This window comes from Syngnathus acus, chromosome 22 (genome assembly GCF_901709675.1).
Source record: "Syngnathus acus chromosome 22, fSynAcu1.2, whole genome shotgun sequence".
Classification (NCBI taxonomy): domain Eukaryota; kingdom Metazoa; phylum Chordata; class Actinopteri; order Syngnathiformes; family Syngnathidae; genus Syngnathus; species Syngnathus acus.
Window position 1 is genome coordinate 1,809,470 of NC_051106.1, and position 21,843 is coordinate 1,831,312.

At 43.5% G+C, this 21,843-nt stretch overlaps 2 protein-coding genes across 18 annotated transcripts; one reads left to right on the top strand and one right to left on the bottom strand.

The window, feature by feature from the left end:
- Positions 1-573: 573 nt before the first annotated feature.
- On the top strand, positions 574-4,170 carry rmnd1 (required for meiotic nuclear division 1 homolog). The gene is made up of 12 exons (XM_037240890.1): positions 574-747; positions 1,263-1,674; positions 1,744-1,849; positions 2,042-2,117; positions 2,293-2,332; positions 2,465-2,565; positions 2,632-2,738; positions 2,825-2,889; positions 2,979-3,055; positions 3,404-3,524; positions 3,583-3,699; positions 3,773-4,170. Exons 2-12 carry the CDS (start codon positions 1,303-1,305, stop codon positions 3,803-3,805), a joined length of 1,215 nt encoding a protein of 404 aa, XP_037096785.1. The 5' UTR covers positions 574-747; positions 1,263-1,302; the 3' UTR covers positions 3,806-4,170.
- A 122-nt stretch (positions 4,171-4,292) lies between these two features.
- On the bottom strand, positions 4,293-18,221 carry akap12a (A kinase (PRKA) anchor protein 12a). Of its 17 annotated transcripts, XM_037240886.1 has the most exons (6): positions 18,013-18,220; positions 17,188-17,278; positions 14,478-17,092; positions 14,130-14,177; positions 4,787-13,772; positions 4,293-4,699 (listed from the first exon to the last, which is right to left on the bottom strand). In XM_037240886.1, the coding sequence occupies exons 1-6, from the start codon at positions 18,091-18,093 to the stop codon at positions 4,647-4,649; spliced, it is 11,874 nt and encodes a 3,957-aa protein (XP_037096781.1). In that variant the 5' UTR covers positions 18,094-18,220; the 3' UTR covers positions 4,293-4,646. The 17 variants fall into 17 exon arrangements, with proteins under 17 accessions (XP_037096781.1, XP_037096782.1, XP_037096774.1 ...); XM_037240887.1 differs by having other exon boundaries at positions 4,787-5,693; positions 6,414-17,092; positions 18,013-18,221; XM_037240879.1 differs by having other exon boundaries at positions 4,787-14,177.
- Positions 18,222-21,843: the final 3,622 nt, after the last annotated feature.

The window sequence follows — 21,843 nt, forward strand, 5'->3', positions numbered from 1 at the left end:
AGAGAATTTTATTTTACATAAAAAAATAAAAAGGTATACTGGATTTCTGCAAATACATTTTGACTTTTTATCTATCAATTTATTAAGAAATATATGCACATTACAAACATTTGCGTAAAAAGGATCATTCCGTCCCCAGTTCGGACTAAAAGGCTTGTTTACAGGGCTGACTTTTTTTGGGGGGGTGGGGAGGGTGTTGCTTCTTGAAATCTAACTTGCCACACATTAGCTAACTAACAAGTATAGGAATTAATTCAAATTGCTAAAGTTTAGTAGTTTGATTAAAGTGGAAGAAAAACCTGAATTGATGACGATGAAAGCTTGTCATTTTAAGTTCATACCTATAATACAGGCATTGTGGCTTATTACGTCAAAACCAAATATTTCTGAATGATCAGTTTTAAAAGGGGATATTTTCTGGTTTTTTTTTTTTTTTTTTACTTTCCTTTATTATACTCAAATATTCGGTTCATTTTTGTTTGAGACGTGCAGCGAAATCATACCTGCGAGTCATCGATCGGGGAATACTAATCTGTCCGCTCTAAACAGGAAGTAAACCTTAAAAAAACTTTATTGGCAAAACAGCACCTCATTCCCAGTTTGTCAATTTTGACAAGCAGAGTTTGTGCTATTGAAATGTTCATTATTAGAGCGCGCAAATATCGTTTGGTGGCGACCTTTCGTCATGATTTCCCCATTGACCGAGCCATGCTCGGTTAGCCATTTGCTGCAAAGCGTGGAATACAGGTAGCACAATTTCTATTGCAAGTGATTCATTTTCTTTGCACGCCTTGCTAACCACTTTGCTGATCTCTGTGTCATTTTATTTTTGGGGGACTTTTCTGTCCTCCCCTGTGATATTTCAAATAATCCATGTTAAAATACAGAAAAATAAAAAATTTAGTTATACTAACACGAAATGTAAATGTATTGCTCGTAATAACAATATTTAAAAAGATTTAACTGTCCTTATTTAATTGTAAAATATTTCTTCTGCAGTATTTGAGAATGTGTTTTATATGCCTGAGTTTCTATTGCAGGGTTGCGCCAGATAGCACATGAAAAATAAAATACTGTTCAGTAATTTATAAAACCTTGTTTGGTTGAGCTGGTTGCATCAAATTAAATGTTTCTTGAAAACATAACAATTGTTGCTACCTAAATTTCCCTCCAGTTTTGTAATGATCCATGTACTATATTTGCATTATATATTTTTATTTTATTTTCTAAGTAATTGCAAGTGCATTTGTGTCCCTGTCCAGTCTGTGAGCAGGCCCAAGAGAGACAACAAAAGAAAAGAAAATGCTTCTGCGGACTTTGTGGGCTAAAGTGGGATTTCCACGGAACTTTGTCACCTCAACTTCACCTCAACGGAGTCCCTCATGCTCCTCTGGGCTCCGAACTGGGTGGTCCTTCAGCCCACCTCAGCTCAAGCAAGAACCTCCAAGGCGCTTCAGCTCATCTGCTCTAAGTGTATTCCAAAGTCCAGGCTGCGTCTTTTTAAAGGATTTCCAACACAGGAGCCAACAGAAGCGTTTGTATGCGTCAAATCTGGTCAAATCTGTTTTGAAGCCCACTTTGAAGCCAGTGACGGCGCCTGGGAAACGAGTTCCCAAAGGGCCGAGAACCAAGCAACCTTCCAGAGCCAATCAGCCTTTCCTGAATCAGGACACGGTAAGCCGCCCGGTAAATTGACACGCCGCATTTTGCTCTTTGCGTTCACGTGTGCCGACCTTCTTCCAGGACACGATGCGATGCATAGCCTTCGCAACGGCAGACCAGTACAATCTGCCCACGCTCAGCGTTGACCTGACACAACATGGCTTTGGTGAAGTGGAGTTCCCTCGAGGTAAGAGCACACCCGGTCGGGGGCCTCAATCCAAAATTAAATCCGTCAAAAGGCAAGTTTGCCAGTGCCTGTTTTAAGTTGCAATATAGCCAAGCACTACTAGAAGGCAGACATAAATCACATTTTTATCTCCTCCAACATGTGCTTTGAATAAAAAATAATAGTAATAATAATAATTTGACCTCATTTCAGATGCCTCCAACGTGCTTGTAATAAGTCCGGACGTGAGCGCCAAAGCGGACGACGGCTCTGTCGTCTTCTTCTTCAGGTGGATTTGCGCCGTTTTTGTCATGATTGCTGTCTTCATGTTTTGCTGGCGCTCAAATGTTTCAACAGGAGTTGTTAGACGTTCAATCTTTGGATACATAAAGTTAAAGTTGTTAAGACATCTGCCAACATTTTCCCTCTTGTCTGAAATATGTCAACTTTTTGACAATTTTCAGAGAAGGCTCTGTGGTTTTCTGGAATGTGGAAGACAAAATGGTAATCAAATCACCATCCCATATTTGCTTCATTTAATGCCAAATGTACCCAAAAAAATTCTATTCTGTCTTTTTTTGCTTTAATTTGAATGTATAATCTTGGTTAAATGTTTTTTGCTATCTTCCTGGTCAGCTGAAAAAGGTGTTGAGGATTTTGGAGCGTCACGAGAGCCAGCCGTACGAAGTTGCTCTGGTCCACTGGGAAAACGAAGAGATCAACTATACCTACGGCGAGTGAGTGAGTCGGCGTCTTTGAGCAATTTCAGCGAAAAGTCTTTTTCACTCGCTCCGTCAACGCAGGGGGAGCACGAAACTGGAGCACGGCAACTTTGTTTTGAGCAAGGACTCGGAGCACCACGACAACGTCCTGGAGAGGTTTGCCTTTTCCAACGCGTTGAGCTTGTCGGGTGAGACGCCAGGTCACGCAGAACACGACATGTCTTGCTATGCCTAATGAAGTGTCCTGTGCCTCATTGTCTTCAACATGTGACAGTAAAGTTGGCCATATGGGAAGTAGAGCTGGATAACTTTGTGGAGTCCATTCAGTCAATCCCCGAGGTACGTTCTGCTCCACGCGCCTTTTCAATCATTGTGGGATGTTTGTAATTGGAGCGCTGAAGCGCCTCATTTGTGTTTGTCTTTTTCAGACGCTCAAGTCGGGCACAAGAATCAAGTTGTCGTCAGCGGAGGTGATGCAGAAGATCGGCGAGCTCTTCACCTTGAGGTCGCTGCCTCAGTCTGGAAATTACATTACATTACATAGCAAATTTACATTTAAAAAATAGATTTACATTTCTTTAGATATTTTGCAATAGCTATTTTAATTTATTAAAAAAGATAAAAATGATTAAAAAAAAATACAATAATTGTACTTTTTTGTACTGTGGATGTTTTTACTTTAATATTTAAAATTTCCAACATATATAAACTCATAACACTAAAAATGACTCAGTATACATCCCAGTTCTCATGTTTTTTGTAATTAATTAGAAAACACTGATTACATTTTTTTATGACATACAGTATTTTAAATGTGTGTGCGTTGAAATGTTGTCTTTGTGGTGGTGATCAGGCATCGCATCAACCTGAGCTCCGACCTCCTGCTGACCCCTGACTTTTACTGGGACAGAGAAAACCTGGAGAAGATCTACGATAAGACCTGCCATTTCCTCAACATCAACCGCAGGGTCAAGGTGAGCCGAGGTCACCATCAAGGTCACCATTTTCGTAATCCGTAACCGTACCGTGCAGGTCGTAAACGAGAAACTGGAGCACTGCACTCAGCTGACTGACCTGATGAGGAGCCACTTGAGCGAGAAGCACAGCTTGAGGCTGGAGTGGATGATCGTCATCCTTATCACCATCGAAGTGAGCACCGTCGCGCATCGCACGTGGCGTCATAGCGGAGCCACTGACGTGCTGCTTACATCTTTTGTGCTAGGTTTTGTTTGAAGTGGTGAGAATGATCTTTTGAGGCTTCACATACTGGATGCACCTCACTTGATATCCACCAGGTGACGCTTGGGAACTATTCTGGCCACACAGCAGGACTGCCAGCTGTGAGTGGAAAGGACGCTCAGTGCTTATTTGCAAATCTTGTTAAAGGAGTTCAATTTGTTCGGTGAGGAAAAGGTCACAAAGGAAAAAAAAAAGCAGGAAATTCTGCGTGGTTGTGCATGTTAAATAAAATGTCTGCATTTTTTCATTAATACAATATGAATATTTATTTGCTGAGTGTGTGTCCCTAAAATTTAAAGTTGCCCTTTGTTAAAAAGTCAGTCTGTATTCCTTTCTGATTTTATTTTATTTTTTTATTCATAAATTTGAATTGAACCTTGATTAAGATTTTGTGAGTACTTTTTAAAAAGTTCAACAACAATGGAACATTTTATAACTTCTCAAGAAAGAAGTTTGTCTATTGCTGGTGTAACGTTAAAGACTGAAACACGTTCACACATGACTGGACTTTTTTTTCTTTTTTTATTCAATCGTTAAAATATTTGACAGCAGCATCGGCGTGAGTTTGTCGATATGTCGCAGATGCAAACAAACAACGAAAGTGTGTCGACAGTGCAAGGCGTGTTCCTACTTGGAATCAGAATAAACACATTTTTCTAAGTGCAACATCCAAAAATATTGGGTCATGCATATCCAGGCTCTTCTCACTTTTTGCTGTTGGAGGGGAAAATACGTAGCTAATATGTACATTATGACGAGCGACACGTGTCTTAATAAATTGACACTATGACTATTTGTTAGTCTGTTCATGTTAAAATACCAAACAATTAATAAGTACGATATGCTGAGTCTGCAAATCAGTTCAGTGCGTCCTTCTCGGCAGTGGTGACCTTCTGCTCTTCAGCGCGACCTTGAAAGTAAGACATGAAAGAGAACGCAGTCCAGCATTAGCATGTGTACATACGACAACATTTGAAGAAGAAGAAGAGAAACGTACCCGCTCGATCCCGCTCCGCGACTGGCGCACTTTCCATTTTTGAATTGTCAACCGCAATGTCAAAATGGCCGCCTTCGCACTCACGTTCGGCCTCAAAGTTGCCGTCCCGTCGCGGACTCTCATCTTTAGGCGCCTCTTGAATTTCAATCTCTTCCTTTGCGTCCATCCATATCTCCTCCCCGTCGTCTTCGGTTTCTGGTTTTGACGCACATTTGAATGTTTGTGTTTTCCACATGTTGGGTGTTTCATCCACTGTGGCTCCAACTGCTTCTTGTGGTTCCATTGTCTCCACTGGTTGAATTTCTAAAATTAATTTGACTGTTATCATTGGTAGCTTTTCCTCGACTGGGTCTTCTATCTCCCTTGTGGGGAGGCCAGAAAGGACGGAAGAGTTCGCCTTCGCCGTGATCTCGGTGGATTTCAATTCGCTCGCCGGTTCAGAGGTCTCTTCAATTCGAACTGCTTGATTTTGGTCGGTGGCTGGCTCTTTTGGGAATGACACCATTTCCGTTTCTGTGGCCTGAACAAACTCCTCAGTTTCCTCTGTCTGTTTCTGGGTCTCCATGAACTCTTTTTGGGGCAAGGGCTTTTGGTTTTCACTTGCCTGAACCTGCTCTGTCTGGCTCTCAGTAGGCTCTTCTTGGGGTGATGCCACTTGGTTATCTATTGCCTGCTCATGCTCTTCTGATATCTCCTTATGTTTCTGGGTTTCTGTTGACTCCTCTTGGGCTATGAGCTCTTGGATTTGGCTAGCCTGAACATCTTTCTGTTGTAGGTTCATCTGTTTCTGGGTCTCGGTGGACTCTCGTTGTGATATGGGCTCTTGTGTTCCACTTGCCTGAAAATATTTCTCTTGGAGCTTGGTCTGTTCCTGAGTCTCGGGGGAATCATTTTGGGGTAGGGGGTCTTGTGTTTCAGTTGCCTGAAAGTATTTCTCTTGAAGCTCAGTCTGTTTCTGGGTCTCGGTGGGTTCTTCTTGGGGGAGGGGCTCTTGGTTTTTGCTTGCCTGAAGGTATTTCTCTTGAAGCTCCATAGATTTCTCGGTCTCGTTGGGTTCTTCTTTGGGTAATGGCGCTTGGTTTTCTTCTGACAGCTCCATATGTTTCTGGGTCTCCGTCGACTCCGTTTGGGGTATGGACTCTGGTGTTTCACTTGCATGTAGATATTTCCCTTGTAGCTCTATCTGTTTCTGACTCTCGGTGGACCCTTGGAGCTCTTGGTTTTCACCTGCCTGGACTTGGTTTTCAAGTGGCTCCATTTGTTTCTGAGTCTCAGACATTTTTGGGAGGAGGGACTCTTGGTTTTCGTTTGCCTGAACATGCTCTTCTGATACCACCATCTCTTTCTGGGTCTCGATTAACTCTTTTTGGGGTAGCAACCCATGCCTTTTGCTTTCCTGAACGTGTTTCTCTTGTAGCTCTGTCTGTTTCTGGGTCTCAGTGGGCTCATCTTGGGGTGATGCTACTTGGGTTCCTCCTACCTGCTCCTGCTCTTCTGATCCCTCCATCTCTTTCTGGGTCTCAGTTGACACTTTTTGGATTATGGGCTCTTGGTTTTGGCTTGCCTGAGCATGTTTCTCGAGTAACTCATTTTGAGTTTCCGTGGGCTCTCTTTGTGGTGATGACACTTGGTTTTCTCTTCCCTGATCATGTATCTTGAGTAGCTCCTTCTGTTCCTGGGTCTCAGTGGACTCTTTTGGGGGGAGGGGCTCTGGGTTTTCACTTGTCTGGACATGTTTTTCTACTAGTTCCATCTGTTTCTGTGTCTCAGTGGATTCTATTGGGGATTGAATATGTTCATCTGCTAGAGCCGTCTCTTCGATCTCAGATGGCGCTTTTGGACATGAGGGCTTTTCTATTTCTTGCACCTGAACATTTTCCCCAGTTATCCCTAGCTGCTTATGGTTGTCGACGGAAAGTACTGAGTCGAGAGCCAGGATTGTCTGTACACTAACCTCACTTTGCTCTGTTCTTTTAAGATCTGGTAATGATGAGTGTTCTTCTGTATCTATTTCAGATTGTAGTTCTTCAACCTCATTGGACTTTATGTCTTGGTACTCATCTAGATCTGTTTGGGGGAAAGATTCTGGTGACTGAACTTGCTCAGTTTTGTGTTTTCCTTTTTCAGCTGGCTCCATTTGTTGTACGCAATCTTGCAATACAAGGGTTCGATGACCTTTGACTGGCTCTGGGTCTTTTTGACTATCTTTGAGGTGTTCTTCTTTTGCTACCGGTGCCTTACCAGCTTTATCAGTCGGTGCCATGGGCTCCTCTGCTTCCAGGGCGCAAATGGGGACCAGGACCTTTAAACTTTGTGTTTCGTCTGATAATTCCATATTTCCCTCAACTTCTCCCATTTCAACTTCTTTTGCCTCTTTTAAAACCATTTGGTCCAAGGTCTCAAGTTTGTTCTCCATTACATGTGGAACGAGCTCATGACACATCCCTGCATAGTTCTCTTGCATGACTTCCTCAAGCCCTTCAATATTTCTGTTACACACATCAGTTACTCCTTTATCTCCTATCCCAACCTCCAGAATCTGATCCACGCTCTTCTCTGCCGTTGTGATGTCCATTTGGACGACTTGTACTTGAATGCTGTGGTTGACCTCCATTGCAGTCGCTTGCATCATGACAACCTCGTTGGCTACCCGTGCCCTCTGCGCCAAGTTGTTTTTCGTTATAGTAGGTAATTCAGACACAACCATTTCTGTGGATTCTGGTAGCACATATTCCAGCAGCGGTTCCTGCATGTCAGATGATGTCGTAATCAGATCAGGTAGTGAAGTTGAAACTTTTTTAAAATGGCACATGGTCACTTGAGTCACCAGAGCGTGTGCAACTTCAGCAGTGGTCACCTCTGGTAGATCATGGTTTTCTCCTTCAGTTTTGTTTTCCACATCACTTTGATGTGCTTGAAGTTTGACTTGGTCTTCAAGAGTTCCACAAACTTCAGGGATTTCTTCGTAAATAACCTTTTCAAGGATCTGTGCACAACTTTGTTCCTTCTGGTGTAAGGATACAGGTGCTTCTGAGACTTCTGGCGTGCCATCTTCCTCCCTGTCCATAACATCTTGCTGTCGATGAAGATCTGTGTTCTCCGAATCCTCCTCCTTGTTGAAAGCCTGATCTCGTTGAGGCTTGGTTTCCTCTGCTTCTGAAGCAATGTCATTCTCTGTTTCTGAAATTTCCTCTACCAGTGTTTCCTTTGAAAATGTTTGAGTGAGACTTTCTTCGTTGGTTCCCAGTCCAGACATAGGCACCTCCTCTATTATTTCTGTTTTAACTGCAGTTACTTCTTGCGGCTCTTGAACTTCATCACTTACACTTTGCAGCACTTCTGTTTCAGCACCTGATTTCATTGATTCATTCTGGGTGTCTTCAGTTTTCTTTGCCGGAGTACCCTCCGTCAAATCACTTATTTGCTTCATGTCTTTGTTCCCTGGCAATTCAGGCAGAGGCTCCACTTGATCTTTGTGTTCACTTGGAAGACTTTCCTCCACCAGAATGACTTCTGTTGTTTCCTCAGATTGAAGTAATTCCATGTTGGCTTCCTTTGATACTAAGGCTTCAAAAAAATGTATGTTCTCCATTTCATTCTCTGCTTCCTGGTTTGCTTCCTCTGGGACCACATTTGTTTCACTTAGTGATATCACCTGAGCATGTTTCTCGAGTAGCACCACCTCTTTTTGGGTGTCTGCTTCCTGGTTTGCCTCCTCTGGGACCTCATTCGTTACATTTACTGATAGCGCCTGAGAAGGTTTCTCGAGTAACTCCATCTCCTTTCGGGTGTCTGCTTCCTGGTTTGCCTCCACATTCGTTTCACTCAGTGATATCGCCTCCTCTTTAACTTCACCTGTTTTGTCTTCAGCAATATCTGTTATTGCTTCTCCTTCTTGTGCTACAGCCTGGTCTGGATTTAGTCCAGTTTTGACTACAGCCGCTGCTTGCTGGTCACTTGGTGGTTGGACCTCAGTAGAACACACCGTCTCTTCTTTGAGTTCTGCTGTCATCATTTCTTCTGCAAAAATGGTTTCTTCTGCCTCGACAGATTCTGTCTGGATTGATTGTTTGGATTGTCCTAATGTTTCTTCTACTGGTTCAATTTCATTTGCATCCACGTCCACCTCATCTTTTGCTGACTCAATAATGGTTTGAAGCTGAGACGCCTTCTCCTGTTCACATTCTTCTGTCATGGTTTTCTGTGGATCACCTACTTCTTGGTGTTCATATGATTTTAGACATGATTCTTGTACTACCTCCTTTAAAGAACTAAATTCAGCTTTGGCCTTCTGGTCTTTGCTTTCTAGTTCATTTTCACTTCCAGGCAAAGGACTGTATTTGACTTCATCAGTCATGGCTTCTTCTGCAAGTATACTTTCTGAGATCCCTTCCGCTTTAACTGACAGGTCTAGTACAACGGTGTCTTTGTCCTCTTTTACGAGTTCAATTTGGATATCACTCGCTCTCCTCTGGTCATTTTCTTCTGGCTTAATGTCGGCTTCCAGCAGAGGCACATTTTCGTCTTTCACTTCTTCCATCAGAGGGTCTTCTCCATGAATGTCTTCTTTGACTTCAGCATGTTGGACTTCAACTAGATCAGGTTCAAGCTGTTTCTTCTGTGTTGCTACTGATACTTGTTCCTGGATAATTTCAATTTCAGGTGCAGCCATTGCTTTTTCTTCAACTTCAGGCAGCAGGATACTCTCCTCTTTCTGGTTTTCTACAAGTTCTGCTTCTACTTTCTCAGATTGTTGCGGTGTTGCTTGCACAGCTTCTGTTTCTCGAATAAGTTCATCTTGGGATGTATCTACTGGCTCCTTTGCTACATCTTTGTTGAATGGTTCTGTACTGATTTCAGATAGGAGCTTGGTTGTCTCCTTGACTTCACTGGCAACCTTCTCACAAAGCACTTTATCTAAAGCAAGTTGAAGACGACATTCCTGCAAAGCCAGTGTTTCTGTTTGTGCTCCTGAAACCTCACCAGAATTCAAGATGGGTTCAGATGAAATCTCTTTTGTTGACTGAAGTTCCTCTGTAAAAGCTTCTGGACACTTTTCTGATGTTACCTTGACTTTCTGATGTATTATGACCATCTGCAAAGTGTTTTGCTTTGTGTCACTTTCTTTAAGGTCAGTATGAGCAGTTTTTTCAGATCGTGGAGCTTCAATGTCATCTTCTGTAGCAACAGCTTCGTGTTCCATCAACTGCTCTGAAGACTCCCCTTTGCTTATATCACAGAGGCAGTCCTCCAAAAATACATGGATCTCATCCATACTGTCTAATTTACTGAAGTTGTTTTCTGAGTTGGAGAAATGAGCAGTTTTTGTTTTTTCTGTTGCCATTTCTTCTGTCTCAAGCTCCTTGGTAGAAATGTGAGGTGGGGTTTCCTTGTAGTCAAACTTTTGGGTTGAATTTGGAGGTAAAATTACTTCTGTATCCAACTCCTGGGCTGTAATCGGATGCTTGATTTCCACTGCGTCAAACTCATCAGTAGGAATCGGAGGTATTATTTCTTCTCCGTCAAACTGTTCATAAAAAATGCGAGCGGAATTTTCCTGGGTGTCGACTTCCTGCGATAGAATAGGATGTGTGATTTCACTGGAGTCAAGCTTCCTGGTAGGAATGGAAGCTGTAATTGCCTCTGTGGCTGAATTTTCCGTATGAATTGGAGGCACAATTTCCTCAATGTTAGTCTCTTGGGTAGGAGAAGGAAGTGTTAGTTCCTTAGTCGGAGGTTCTTGGATCAGAATTTGAGGAGTCGGAGTACTGATTTTGTTGGTGCCAAGCACTTCAGTAAGAAATGGAGTCTGGATTTCCTCAATTTTGAACCCCTTGGCTGGAATGGGAGGTGTAATATCGTCCGTGCCATGCTCCTCAGTGGAAGGAGGAGCTCTAATGTCCTCAGTGCCAAGCTCCTGGCTAGGAATGGGAGTTGTGATTTCCTTGGAGTGTAAATCCTCTGAATGGTTTGGCTTTATTTCTTTGGTGTTGAGTGTTTCTGTAGGTAGTGCAGGTGTTATATCTTCTATCTCATAAGCCTTTGTAGGAGTAGGAAGTCTGATTTCCTTAGTGTCAAGACCCTTGTCAGGATTGGGAGTTGAGATTTCCTTGATATCAAGGTCCTCTGTTGGAATTGGAGGTGTAATTTCCTGAGTGTCAAGCTCCTCTGTATGAAAGGGAGACTTGAGTTCCTCAATGTCGGGTTTCTTGGTTGCAATGGATGGTTTCATGTCCTCAGTGTCAGGCTCTTCAGTACGGGCAGGTTTGGTTTCTTCAATGTCCAACTCCTCGATAGGAAATTGGGTTTTGATTTCATTGGTGTCAAGCTCCTCTGTAGGAATCGGAGGTGAAGTTTCCTGAGGTTCTAGCTCCTTGGCAAGAATGGGAATTGTGATTTCTGTGGTGTTAAACTCCTCTTTGGGAATTGGAGGTGTGTTTTCCTGGGTGTCAAGCTCCTTTGCAAGAACAGAAGGTGTGATTTCCTCTGTGTTCAGCTCCTCAGTTTGAATTGGGGTTCTGATTTTCCAGGTAGTCATTGGAGGTATAATTTCTTCCATGTCAAGCCCTTCTGTAGGAATCACAGGCTTGATTTCTTCAATGTTAAGTTCCTTGTTAGGAATGGAATGTATGATTTCCTCAGTGCCAGGCTCCTCAGTACAAGTAGGAGTGAACTCTTCAATGTCGAGCTCCTCTATAAAAATTGGGGTTTTGATTTCTTTGGAGTCGAGCTCCTCTGTAAGAATTGGAGGTGTGATTTCCACAGTTTGGAGCTCCTTGGTAGGAATAGGAGGTGTAGTTTCTGTCTTAGTGTAAAGCACCTCAGTCTGAATGAAAGGCTTGCTTTCCTTGGTGCTGAGACCTTCAGTCAGACTCGGAGTATCAAGCTTCTCTGTAGGAATGGGAGAAGTGATCTCTGTGGTGTGGAGCTCATTGATAAGAATTTGACGTCTAATCTCCTCAGTGTCAAGCTTGTCTGTCGGAATGGGACTTGTGATATCTATGGTGTCATGCTCCTTGGTAAGAATTTGAGGTGCCATTTCCTGAGTGTCAACCTCTTCTGTAGGAATGGTACTTGTGATCTCTGTGGTCTCAGTGTCAAGCTTCTCTGTAGGAATGGGACTTGTGATCACCGTGGTGCTGAGCTCCTTGGTAAGAATTTGAGGCCCCGTTTCCTCAGTGTCAAGCTTCTCTGTAGGAATGGGACTTGTGATCACCGTGGTGCTGAGCTCCTTGGTAAGAATTTGAGGTCCCGTTTCCTCAGTGTCAACCACCTCTGTAGGAATGGGACTTGTGATCTCCGTGGTGCCGAGCTCCTTGGTAAGAATTTGAGGTTCCGTTTCCTCAGTGTCAACCACCTCTGTAGGAATGTGTCTTGTGATCTCCGTGGTCTCAGTGTCAAGCTTCTCTGTAGGAATGGCTCTTGTGATATCTGTTTTGTCGAGCTCCTTGGGAAGAATTTGAGGTCCACTGTCCTCAGCGTCAACCTTCTCTGTAGGAATGGGACTTGTGAGCTCTGTGGTCTCAGTGTCAAGCTTCTCTGTAGGAATGGGACTTGTGATCGCCATGGTGCCGAGCTCCTTGGTAAGAATTTGAGGTTCCATTTCCTCAGTGTCACCCTTCTTTGTAGGAATGGGACTTGTGATCTCCGTGGTGCCGAGCACCTTGGTAAGACTTTGAGGTCCCATGTCCTCAGTGTCAACCTTCTCTGTAGGAATGGGACTTGTGATCTCTGTGGTCTCAGTGTCAAGCTTCTCTGTAAGAATGGGACTTGTGATGTCGATGGTGCCGATGGTGGTGTTGAGCTCCTTGGTAAGAACTTGAGGTTCCATTTCCTCAGTGTCAACCAACTCTGTAGGAATGGGACTTGTGATCTCTGTGGTGTTGAGCTCCTTGGTAAGAACTTGAGGTCCCATTTCCTCAGTGTCAACCTCCTCTGTAGGAATGGAACTTGTGATCTCTGTGGTGTCTGGCTCCTTGGTAAGAACTTGAGGCCCCATTTCCCCAGTGTCAAACACGTCTGTGGGAATGGAACTTGTGCTCTCTGTGGTGTCGAGCTCCTTGGTAAGAATTTGAGGTCCCATGTCCTCAGTATCAACCTTCTCTGTAGGAATGGAACTTGTGCTCTCTGTGGTGTCGGGCCCCTTGGTAAGAATTTGAGGTCCCCTTTCCTTGGTGTCAACCACCTGGGTAAGAATAGGACTTGTGATGTCGATGGTGCCGAGCTCCTTTGTAAGAATTTGAGGTTCCATATCCTCAGTGTCCACCTTCACTGTGGTCTCAGTGTCAAGCTTCTCTGTAGGAATGGGAGTTTTGACCTCTGTGGTGTGGAAGTCTTTGGGAAGAACTTGAGGTCCCATTTTCTCAGTGTCAACCACCTCTGTACGAATGGGACTTGTGATCTCTGTGGTGTTGAGATCCTTCGTAAGAATTTGAGGTTCCATTTCCTCAGTGTTAACCTTCTCTGTAGGAATGGGACTTGTGATCTCTATGGTCTCAGTGTCAAGCTTCTTTGTAGGAATGGGACTTGTGATCTCCGTGGTGCCGAGCACCTTGGTAAGACTTTGAGGTCCCATGTCCTCAGTGTCAACCTTCTCTGTAGGAATGGGACTTGTGATCTCTGTGGTCTCAGTGTCAAGCTTCTCTGTAAGAATGGGACTTGTGATGTCGATGGTGCCGATGGTGGTGTTGAGCTCCTTGGTAAGAACTTGAGGTTCCATTTCCTCAGTGTCAACCAACTCTGTAGGAATGGGACTTGTGATCTCTGTGGTGTTGAGCTCCTTGGTAAGAACTTGAGGTCCCATTTCCTCAGTGTCAACCTCCTCTGTAGGAATGGAACTTGTGATCTCTGTGGTGTCTGACTCCTTGGTAAGAACTTGAGGTCCCATTTCCCCAGTGTCAAACACGTCTGTAGGAATGGAACTTGTGCTCTCTGTGGTGTCGAGCTCCTTGGTAAGAATTTGAGGTCCCATGTCCTCAGTATCAACCTTCTCTGTAGAAATGGGACTTGTGATCTCTGTGGTGTCGGGCCCCTTGGTAAGAATTTGAGGTCCCCTTTCCTTGGTGTCAACCACCTGGGTAAGAATGGTATTTGTGATGTCGATGGTGCCGAGCTCCTTTGTAAGAATTTGAGGTTCCATATCCTCAGTGTCAACCTTCACTGTGGTCTCAGTGTCAAGCTTCTCTGTAGGAATGGGAGTTTTGACCTCTGTGGTGTGGAAGTCTTTGGGAAGAACTTGAGGTCCCGTTTTCTCAGTGTCAACCACCTCTGTAGGAATGGGTCTTGTGATCTCCATGGTGCCGAGCTTGGTAAGAATTTGAGGTGCCATTTCCTCAGTGTTAACCTTCTCTGTAGGAATGGGACTTGTGATCTCTATGGTCTCAGTGTCAAGCTTCTCTGTAAGAATGGCTCTTGTGATATCTGTAGTGTCGAGCTCCTTGATAAGAATTTGAGGTCCACCGTCCTCACTGTCAACCTTCTCTGTAGGAATGGGACTTGTGATCTCTGTGGTCTCAGTGTCAAGCTTCTCTGTAGGAATGGGACTTGTGATCTCAATGGTGCCGAGCTCCTTGGTAAGAATTTGAGGTTCCATTTCCTCAGTGTCAACCTTCTTTGTAGGAATGGGGCTTGTGATCTCCGTGGTGCTGAGCTCCTTGGTAAGACTTTGAGATCCCATATCCTCAGTGTCAACCTTCTCTGTAGGAATGGGACTTGTGATCTCTGTGGTCTCAATGTCAAGCTCCTCTGTAGGAATGGGACTTGTGATCTCCGTGGTGCCAAGCTCCTTGGTAAGATTTTGAGGTCCCCTTTCTTTGGTGTCAACCACCTGTGTAGGAATGGGACTTGTGATTTCCTTGGTGTGAAGCTCCTTTGTAGAAGGTGTAGTTGTACTTTGGGTGTCCAGCTCCTTGGAACGTATGGGAGATTTGATTTCCTTGATGTCGAGCTTCTCTACAAGAATTTGTGGTGTGATTTTCTCAATGTCTGGCTCCTCGTTAGGAATGGCATGTGTAATTCCCACTGTTTCGAGCTCCTTCGTTGAAATGTGAAGTGTGATTTCTTCAGTGTCAATCTCCTCTGTAGGAATGGGGGTTGAGATTTTCTTCATGTCCAGCTTCTCCGTAGGTGTGATTTCCTGGGTGTCAAGCGCCTCTGTTGAAATTATTTTGTCGGCTATGGATGACTCTGTTTCATCCGTTGCTGCTTCCATTTCATTTGGAACCAGATCTATCATGGTGGTGGGTGCATTTGATTGTTTGGATCCGGGTAGATGCGAATCCTCTCCAAGTGTGTCACACAAGACAGAACCAACTATTGTGTCTGAGCACAACAGATCTGCCTCAGGCAGAGTGGTGGTGCTCTCAACACCTGGCTGCATGAGCTCTTCTGTTTCCTCGACTTGGGCTTTAGTGAGAACCGGTATGGTAGCATCTGATGTTTTTTCTGCCTGTTGGGAGAGTGCAGAGATCATGGCGCTATTGTCGGCGAGGCTAACCTCCACAGGATGTGGTGCGCTCCGGACCTCCGACGTAATCACTATCACATTTTCTGCTGTGGTGCTCTCTGTAAGCTCACCTTCTTCCGGAATATCACTAAGGGCTTTTTCAATGAACTCTGTAAGGTGGGCCAGGTCTTCATTTGCGGCCTCATTTTGTAATCCCTCAACAATTTGTAGGGGTTCTTCAGTCTGCAGATTTTCCGAAGGTGGGGCTGCATCCATCACCTCAGGGAGGAAGTCTTGTTTGAGGTCAATGTCTGTTTTTGTGGATGGTTCCCTTCCTGCAACGGTCTCTTTTGGCTCGGTCTCAACAATGTCATAATCATACAAGGGCATAATACAATTTAGGTCACCGACCTGGTCCACCTCACACGAAGTTGCTTCTTGGTCTTTGTTTGGGACTGACTTTCTCTTATTCCAGCCTGGGAAAATTTTACCTAAAAGGGAGACATTTTCTTGCATGCTCTCAGTTTCAGGACTGCGTTGCATTTCTTCCACAAGCTTGGCTTTCCTTTTTGGACTCATGAGTCTTTTGAAGGCTTGGCAAAGTGACTCTACATCGCTTTCAGGTGGACTTGCGGCTTTCTTGGGAGTAGATGCTAAAACGTCACAATTGTCATAATTTTCCACTGCCTCTGTACCATTTGCATCGTCGGTTTGTGTTTCGTCATCAAAGTCCGTTGCTGTCTGACTTCTTGCACATAAAATGGCATCCCAGGAAATAGCCGAATCCTTCCGCTTTTTGCCCTCATCCATTCTGCACTCTAATATGTCATCTCCTTCGCTTGACTTCAGTTCGTCTTTGGGCATTGGGTTTTGCATGTCATCATTGTTCAAGGCGGACCTGTTTACTCGCTTTTTGGGAGATAACAGTTTCTTAAAGGTGGCCCACGGACTTTCCTCCTCCTGGACCACGGTTGTTTCTGCGGGTTGTGTAGGACTTTGTTTCTTATCATTCTCTGCCATTGCAGCGGGCGACAAAAGCTGGTCCGGGTCGTCACTAGACGGTTGACATTGTTCACCCACAGATGTCTTTGCTTCTTTTTGCCTTTTGATCTTCACCAGACTAGAGCCCAACAGAAGTCTCTTGAGAGCACTCGACGGAACATCCTCAATTTCATTGGGGCCTCCAGGCTCGCTTATCATGTCTGCTGGTGGATTTTCTTCCTTGTACACATCTGCTAGTGCTACTGTGGTATTTTCTATGTCCTCGTTTTGGTCTTGTGCCATTTCTTTTTCAGTGTCTCCGACTTCCTCCATAACAAGCTCTCTTGTTATGGTCTCATCTTCCAAAGACAGCCTCTTTTTCCCTAATCTGGTAAATAGTCCCAAGGCGAAAAACTTTTTCATGGGTGACATCGTCACATGTTCTTTGGGGCTAGAGGGAGATGAAGGATCTTGTTCGGACGGGGTGTCGAGGTGCGTCCATTCTTCGTCAGGGATATTGACCTCGTTCTGGGAATCTGTTGCTTCTCCCTCAGTCGGCCATGTTGAATCCTCATTTTTACTCTCACATGTTGTGTCCGCTTGAGTTGTATCATCTTGAATTTGTTCAGTAGGCTTTTGGACCTCAGTCGAATCACCTTCTTGGTTCTCGCCGTGGTCTCTGGAGCCTCGTTTGAGTGTAAATTTCAACCCAACTTTACTGAAGAATGTTTTGAAGCTCTCATTGATGTCGTTGTGTTTTGCCTCGACTTCGGTCACTTCTGAAGACACGCCCTTTTTTTTGCCCTCTTTGATTGGCTCCATCTCATTCCCTACAACTTTCGTCTCCACTTCTTTAGGAGGATTTTCTGGAAGCCAGTCATCTTAATGTCGATAGCAGGAAGGGAAGGCACATTAAACCACTCAACTTATTTGTTTATTAGGACTCATTATGTAGCTGCCATTTTATTCTGCATACCTTGGGCATTGGTGTCATCCTCTTGGATGCCATTGACCTCCACTAACAGGGTGGCTGATTTGGCATCAATTTGACAGTTGTTTTTGAGAAGCTGCAAACAAAGCAGAAAACCCCCAAATGTGAAAATGTTACCCTTCTAATTAGAGTTCTTGTCGTCTCAATTTCCAGCAGGAAAGTGAATTTGCCTTTTGCTTAAATATAACAAGTCGGAAAAAAATTAAGCACGACATTCAAACAGTAAAATTCATTTTTCGTTGAGGAATGCAAGTTGATAACTGTCATTTGACGTCTTAGTCAAGATATAATTATGTGCTTTAGTGTGACTACTTTTAGGTTGTTGGGGGCAAAAAGATAATTGGCTAATGAGATTAAAAATCTTGACATAATGAAAAACAAAAAACACTGACTTATTGCTGAGAACTGTTCATGGCTTGGCGGTCTGCTTTTTATTTGCATTTTAAAACCTGTAGAAAATATAATTTACCATGCAATGAAGATAAATTCAATATGAAACATAGCTGTACGGACATTTGAATAAAATTCACAAAAGAAAAACGAAGTCAATTATGATCCGACATTGCATAATAGTTCTCGGGATACACAGCAATTCGGAAATAATTTACATCATCCGCAAAATGGATAAGGAAATTTGCAACAATGCATTTTTAATTTAACAATATCAACTTCTGGATTTTTTTTTACGCCCCAAATAAACTGTGCCAAATTATTCCAATTTTAAATATGCCTCCACCAAAAAAAATTCTCTTAGAAATCGTTGGCCAGCATATTTGCAAAACGCCATTTGTAACACTTTTGAACGTGTACCTTCTTATCATCCTCCACTTGGCGCTCGGCAGCATCTTGCCCTGGCTCGCCTTCTTCAAACACCGACTGTGCGTCACCCATTTCTCACGCAGCTGGACGCCTCACCTTTTCCATCAAAAACAATTAAATGAAAAGTGCTGTAAGTTACTCCTGATAAAAAAATAAATACCAGTGGCAAGTCGAGTGGCGGTGGTGAATGATGCAAGCTGGACGTGCAAAAGCCTTTTTGGCTGCAGGAGGGGAGGGGAGGGGGTATGCAAGAGTGCTGTGGGGTCACATGTGGCAGTGAGCTGTCACCCTCCCCTTTGCTGTCCTATAACACATGGATGTCTTGAAAACAGCACAGGAGAAGTTCACAAATATTTGCAACGCTAGCATGTGCCTGATTGGATTTGAGCATCCAAAAAGAGCCACACGGGCTTTCTTATGATGACGGCTCACGTTTGTTTTATTGTTTTGAAGCGGATATTGATGAGTCAGTTTGTGATTTTAAGGTTTGTCGACACCCGTGCTTCCAATCCAGATTTCACATCATGAGTCCAACACAAGACTTGTTTTTCATATTTCATATGTCTATCCGGCGATGACAAGATTGGCCAAGGTGCAGCGCCGACATGTGACATGTGCGTCGCTCCGCAGTTCCACACTGGTAGAGATGTGTTTGTGTCCATCTCCTCCTGATCGCATTTAATCGCATTAGCTGTGTTTTTGCTGCAATCATGCCTGTTCGCGCCGGTCAGTTGACTTGCATCAGGCTCAGTTTTGGTGGCCTTGTCAGAGCCGTCATTGTACCCCGATATTCATAATATGATCGGCGACGCTTTAATATTTGGCTTCTTTGAGTTGCTTTCTCAGAGTCTTACAGAAATTATTTTTGTGTTTTTAATTTTTTGCATGTTTTTGTATATTGATATGACAAATAGCCGCCATCCAGTTGGAGCGCGGAAGGAAGTACCGTATTTTCCGGACTATAAGGCGCACCGGACTATAAGGCGCACCTTCAATGAATGGCCCATTTTAAAACTTTGTCCTTATATAAGGCGCACCGGACTATAAGGCACACCATTAATGCATCATGTCAGATTTTTAATCCAAATCAAATCATTCTCCATTTTATCTTTTTCATTTCAACCTCAGACACAACAAATTACTTTATAATCACAAAATAATGATCCATAGTATTTTTGATTAATGATTCATAGTCTTCAGCGGGCCACTTATGATTTATTTTATGACACAATGCTTCGGGCCAGTTTAAATTTAGGAATTTGGTCCATATATAAGGCGCACTGGACTATAAGGCGCACTGTAGGCTTTTGAGAAAATTTTAGGTTTTTAGGTGCGCCTTATAGTCCGGAAAATACGGTACATACATTTTCTGATAATTATAATAATCGCATAATCCACTTAAATGTCTTTCAAGGAATCCCTCGTGGAAGGAATTCAAATCGTTAATTGAGTCAGTGCGTGTGTGTGTCTCTCTGGGAAGCAAAAGGATACAACTGCAACTGGAATGTAGTCGTTTGTGTTCTTTAGAACAATCTGACTGTTCAAAGTTGTGTTCAAAATGCCTCTCATCAAGTGCAAATAATGTTCAAATGTTCTAGGAGTCTTTTCTTGACATTTTTTTCTGTCGCAGCTTGCAGCACAAAATTATTAATAATTAATTAATTCATTAATGGTAGCAAAAGTTTTTTTTTAATTATTTATTTTCAGATGCCCAACTTTTGATATTTATAGAGGGGTGTGTAGACTTTTGAAATATATTGTATGTGTTTGTGTGGGACTGAAATAATGACAATCTCATCTCAAATGTTTTTATTTCGTTGGAAATTTGGGCCTTTTGAGCTGAACTCAAAGCTGTTGTGTTGTATAAAGGGCAACAGGTGGACACACGGGTTAATTGGAAATTCTGCGGATGAGCATTTCATTACATCGCTGGCATAGATTGCGGGTGGGAATCAAATGTAAGCCTTCTTTCTTATGTATTCAGTAGAAACATTTAAGACACGTTTAAAGACACATTTCTATGATATGGCCTTTAATTAACCTGTAGTGGCCGATTCGGCTGGAGTTTGTTTTCTCCCCCCCCCCCCCCCTCCCCGGCTGGGGAGGTGGTTAGGTGGCACCCAAGCTGACAGCGGCTATTTGGATTCTCGTGGACCAATTCAGGATGGGGGAACTGCAGCTCAGTGGCCTAGTGGTAGAGTGTCCGCCCTGAGACTGGAAGGTTGTGGGTTCAAACCCCGGCAGGGTCATACCAAAGACTATAAAAATGGGACCCATTGCCTCCCTGCTTGGCACTCAGCATTAAGGGTTGGAATTGGGGGGTTAGATCACCAAATGATTCCCGAGCGCGGCACCGCTGCTGCTCACTGCTCCCCTCTCCCCCAGGGGATGGATCAAAGTCACATGGGGATGGGTTAAAGGCAGAGGACAAATTTCACCACACCCAGATGTGTGTGTGACGATCATTGGGACTTTAACTTAACTTAACCTCCTTGAAGACACTGCCAGGACAATTGAGGGCTCCTCCGGCAGCTCTTCGCTTTGACTTGGACATCCACTTTTTCATTGATTTTCCTATTATGTATTATTTGTGCCCTCTCTGCATCCATTGTTAGCCTGGTGACCCTGAAAGGGGGATCCTTCTATCTGTGGTCCCTTCTCAAGGTTCCTCATTTTCCCCTGGCAGGGTTTTTTTGAGTTTTTCCTTGCCCTTTTGGGAACTTAAGATCAGGGGATGCTTTGAGAATAATTGTCAATTTTTGTCTATGTGAAGCCCTTTGAGACTGCTTGTGATTTAGGGCTATACAAATAAACTTGGAAAACTTGGATGTAACACAATAACAACTTGAAACACATGATCCAAATGAAAACAGCTCGGACTGTGTGTCCTAGTGTGTTTTTTGTTTTTGTTTTTTTACCTCGTCGTTGACCCTGTGTCCAGGTCTACTTCAAAGAATTCGACTTGTCGCAGCTTGGGAAAATGGAACCCGTGACTTTAGGCTCTCGGTGGCCGTAATATGATTTGCCGGCAGAGTACACACCTTTTAGACAGAATGTTTGTGTGTGTACATGTGTTTGTGTGTTTGAAATTTAATGGGAGTCACTGCCCAGCTAACTGGAAGCAGCTGATGTTTTCTCCGCCGATTACTGTAAAGTTATGTGATCACATGGACGAGTGATGGAGGGCTGCTTATCAGGGGGGTGGGGGGCTGACTAATGATATCTCATTTAGGCAGTATACAGAAGTGGTCTTGGGTCAGGATTGCAAATTAAGCTTTCCAGACAATGATTAAAGTTTGGGTTTTAATTAAAGTTTAAAGGGAGGGTTCGGCTTTTAAGCCTGGGATAGATTTTTTTCAGAATAGTACTAAGGGGTACCAATGGTCCTTGCCAAACTTGAATTTGTTTGTTTTTATGCTTGCTGGTACTTCTTTGTGTTTGTGCGTGTCACCTGAACGACTCAAAAGAGTGGACATCAAATTGATGCTAAATTGAATCAAATGACACCAATGACACATTGCAAGCTGTGCAATTGGAAGCAATGACAAACAACATCAAATAGCATTCCACGCCGGCAAAAGTCAGACAGGCAAAGTTTTTTAAATCACACATGCATTAGCGTGTATTTGGTAAAAACAATATCTTAGGCGGAAAAAACAATATAGGTCACAGATGTCAAACTCAAGGTCCGGGGGCCAGCTCCGTCTCGCTGCATCATTTTATGTGGCCCATGCAAGCAATGACCCTCTCTAAAATGTTTATTAAAATGTTTCTCGTTTGCAATAAATGATATTTCGAAACATTTTATTTACAATCACTTGA

Coding starts and splice junctions, on each gene's coding strand:
- rmnd1 (XM_037240890.1), top strand. CDS start 1,303: ATGCTTCTGCGGACTTTGTGGGCTAAAGTGGGATTTCCACGGAACTTT. Junction 2,566..2,631: donor ATCAACTATACCTACGGCGA/GTGAGTGAGTCG, acceptor CCGTCAACGCAG/GGGGAGCACGAAACTGGAGC. Junction 3,525..3,582: donor ACATCAACCGCAGGGTCAAG/GTGAGCCGAGGT, acceptor CGTACCGTGCAG/GTCGTAAACGAGAAACTGGA.
- akap12a (XM_037240871.1), bottom strand. CDS start 18,093: ATGGGTGACGCACAGTCGGTGTTTGAAGAAGGCGAGCCAGGGCAAGAT. Junction 17,279..18,012: donor AAGTGGAGGATGATAAGAAG/GTACACGTTCAA, acceptor CTTTGTTTGCAG/CTTCTCAAAAACAACTGTCA. Junction 4,700..4,786: donor CGCGGAGCGGGATCGAGCGG/GTACGTTTCTCT, acceptor CTTACTTTCAAG/GTCGCGCTGAAGAGCAGAAG.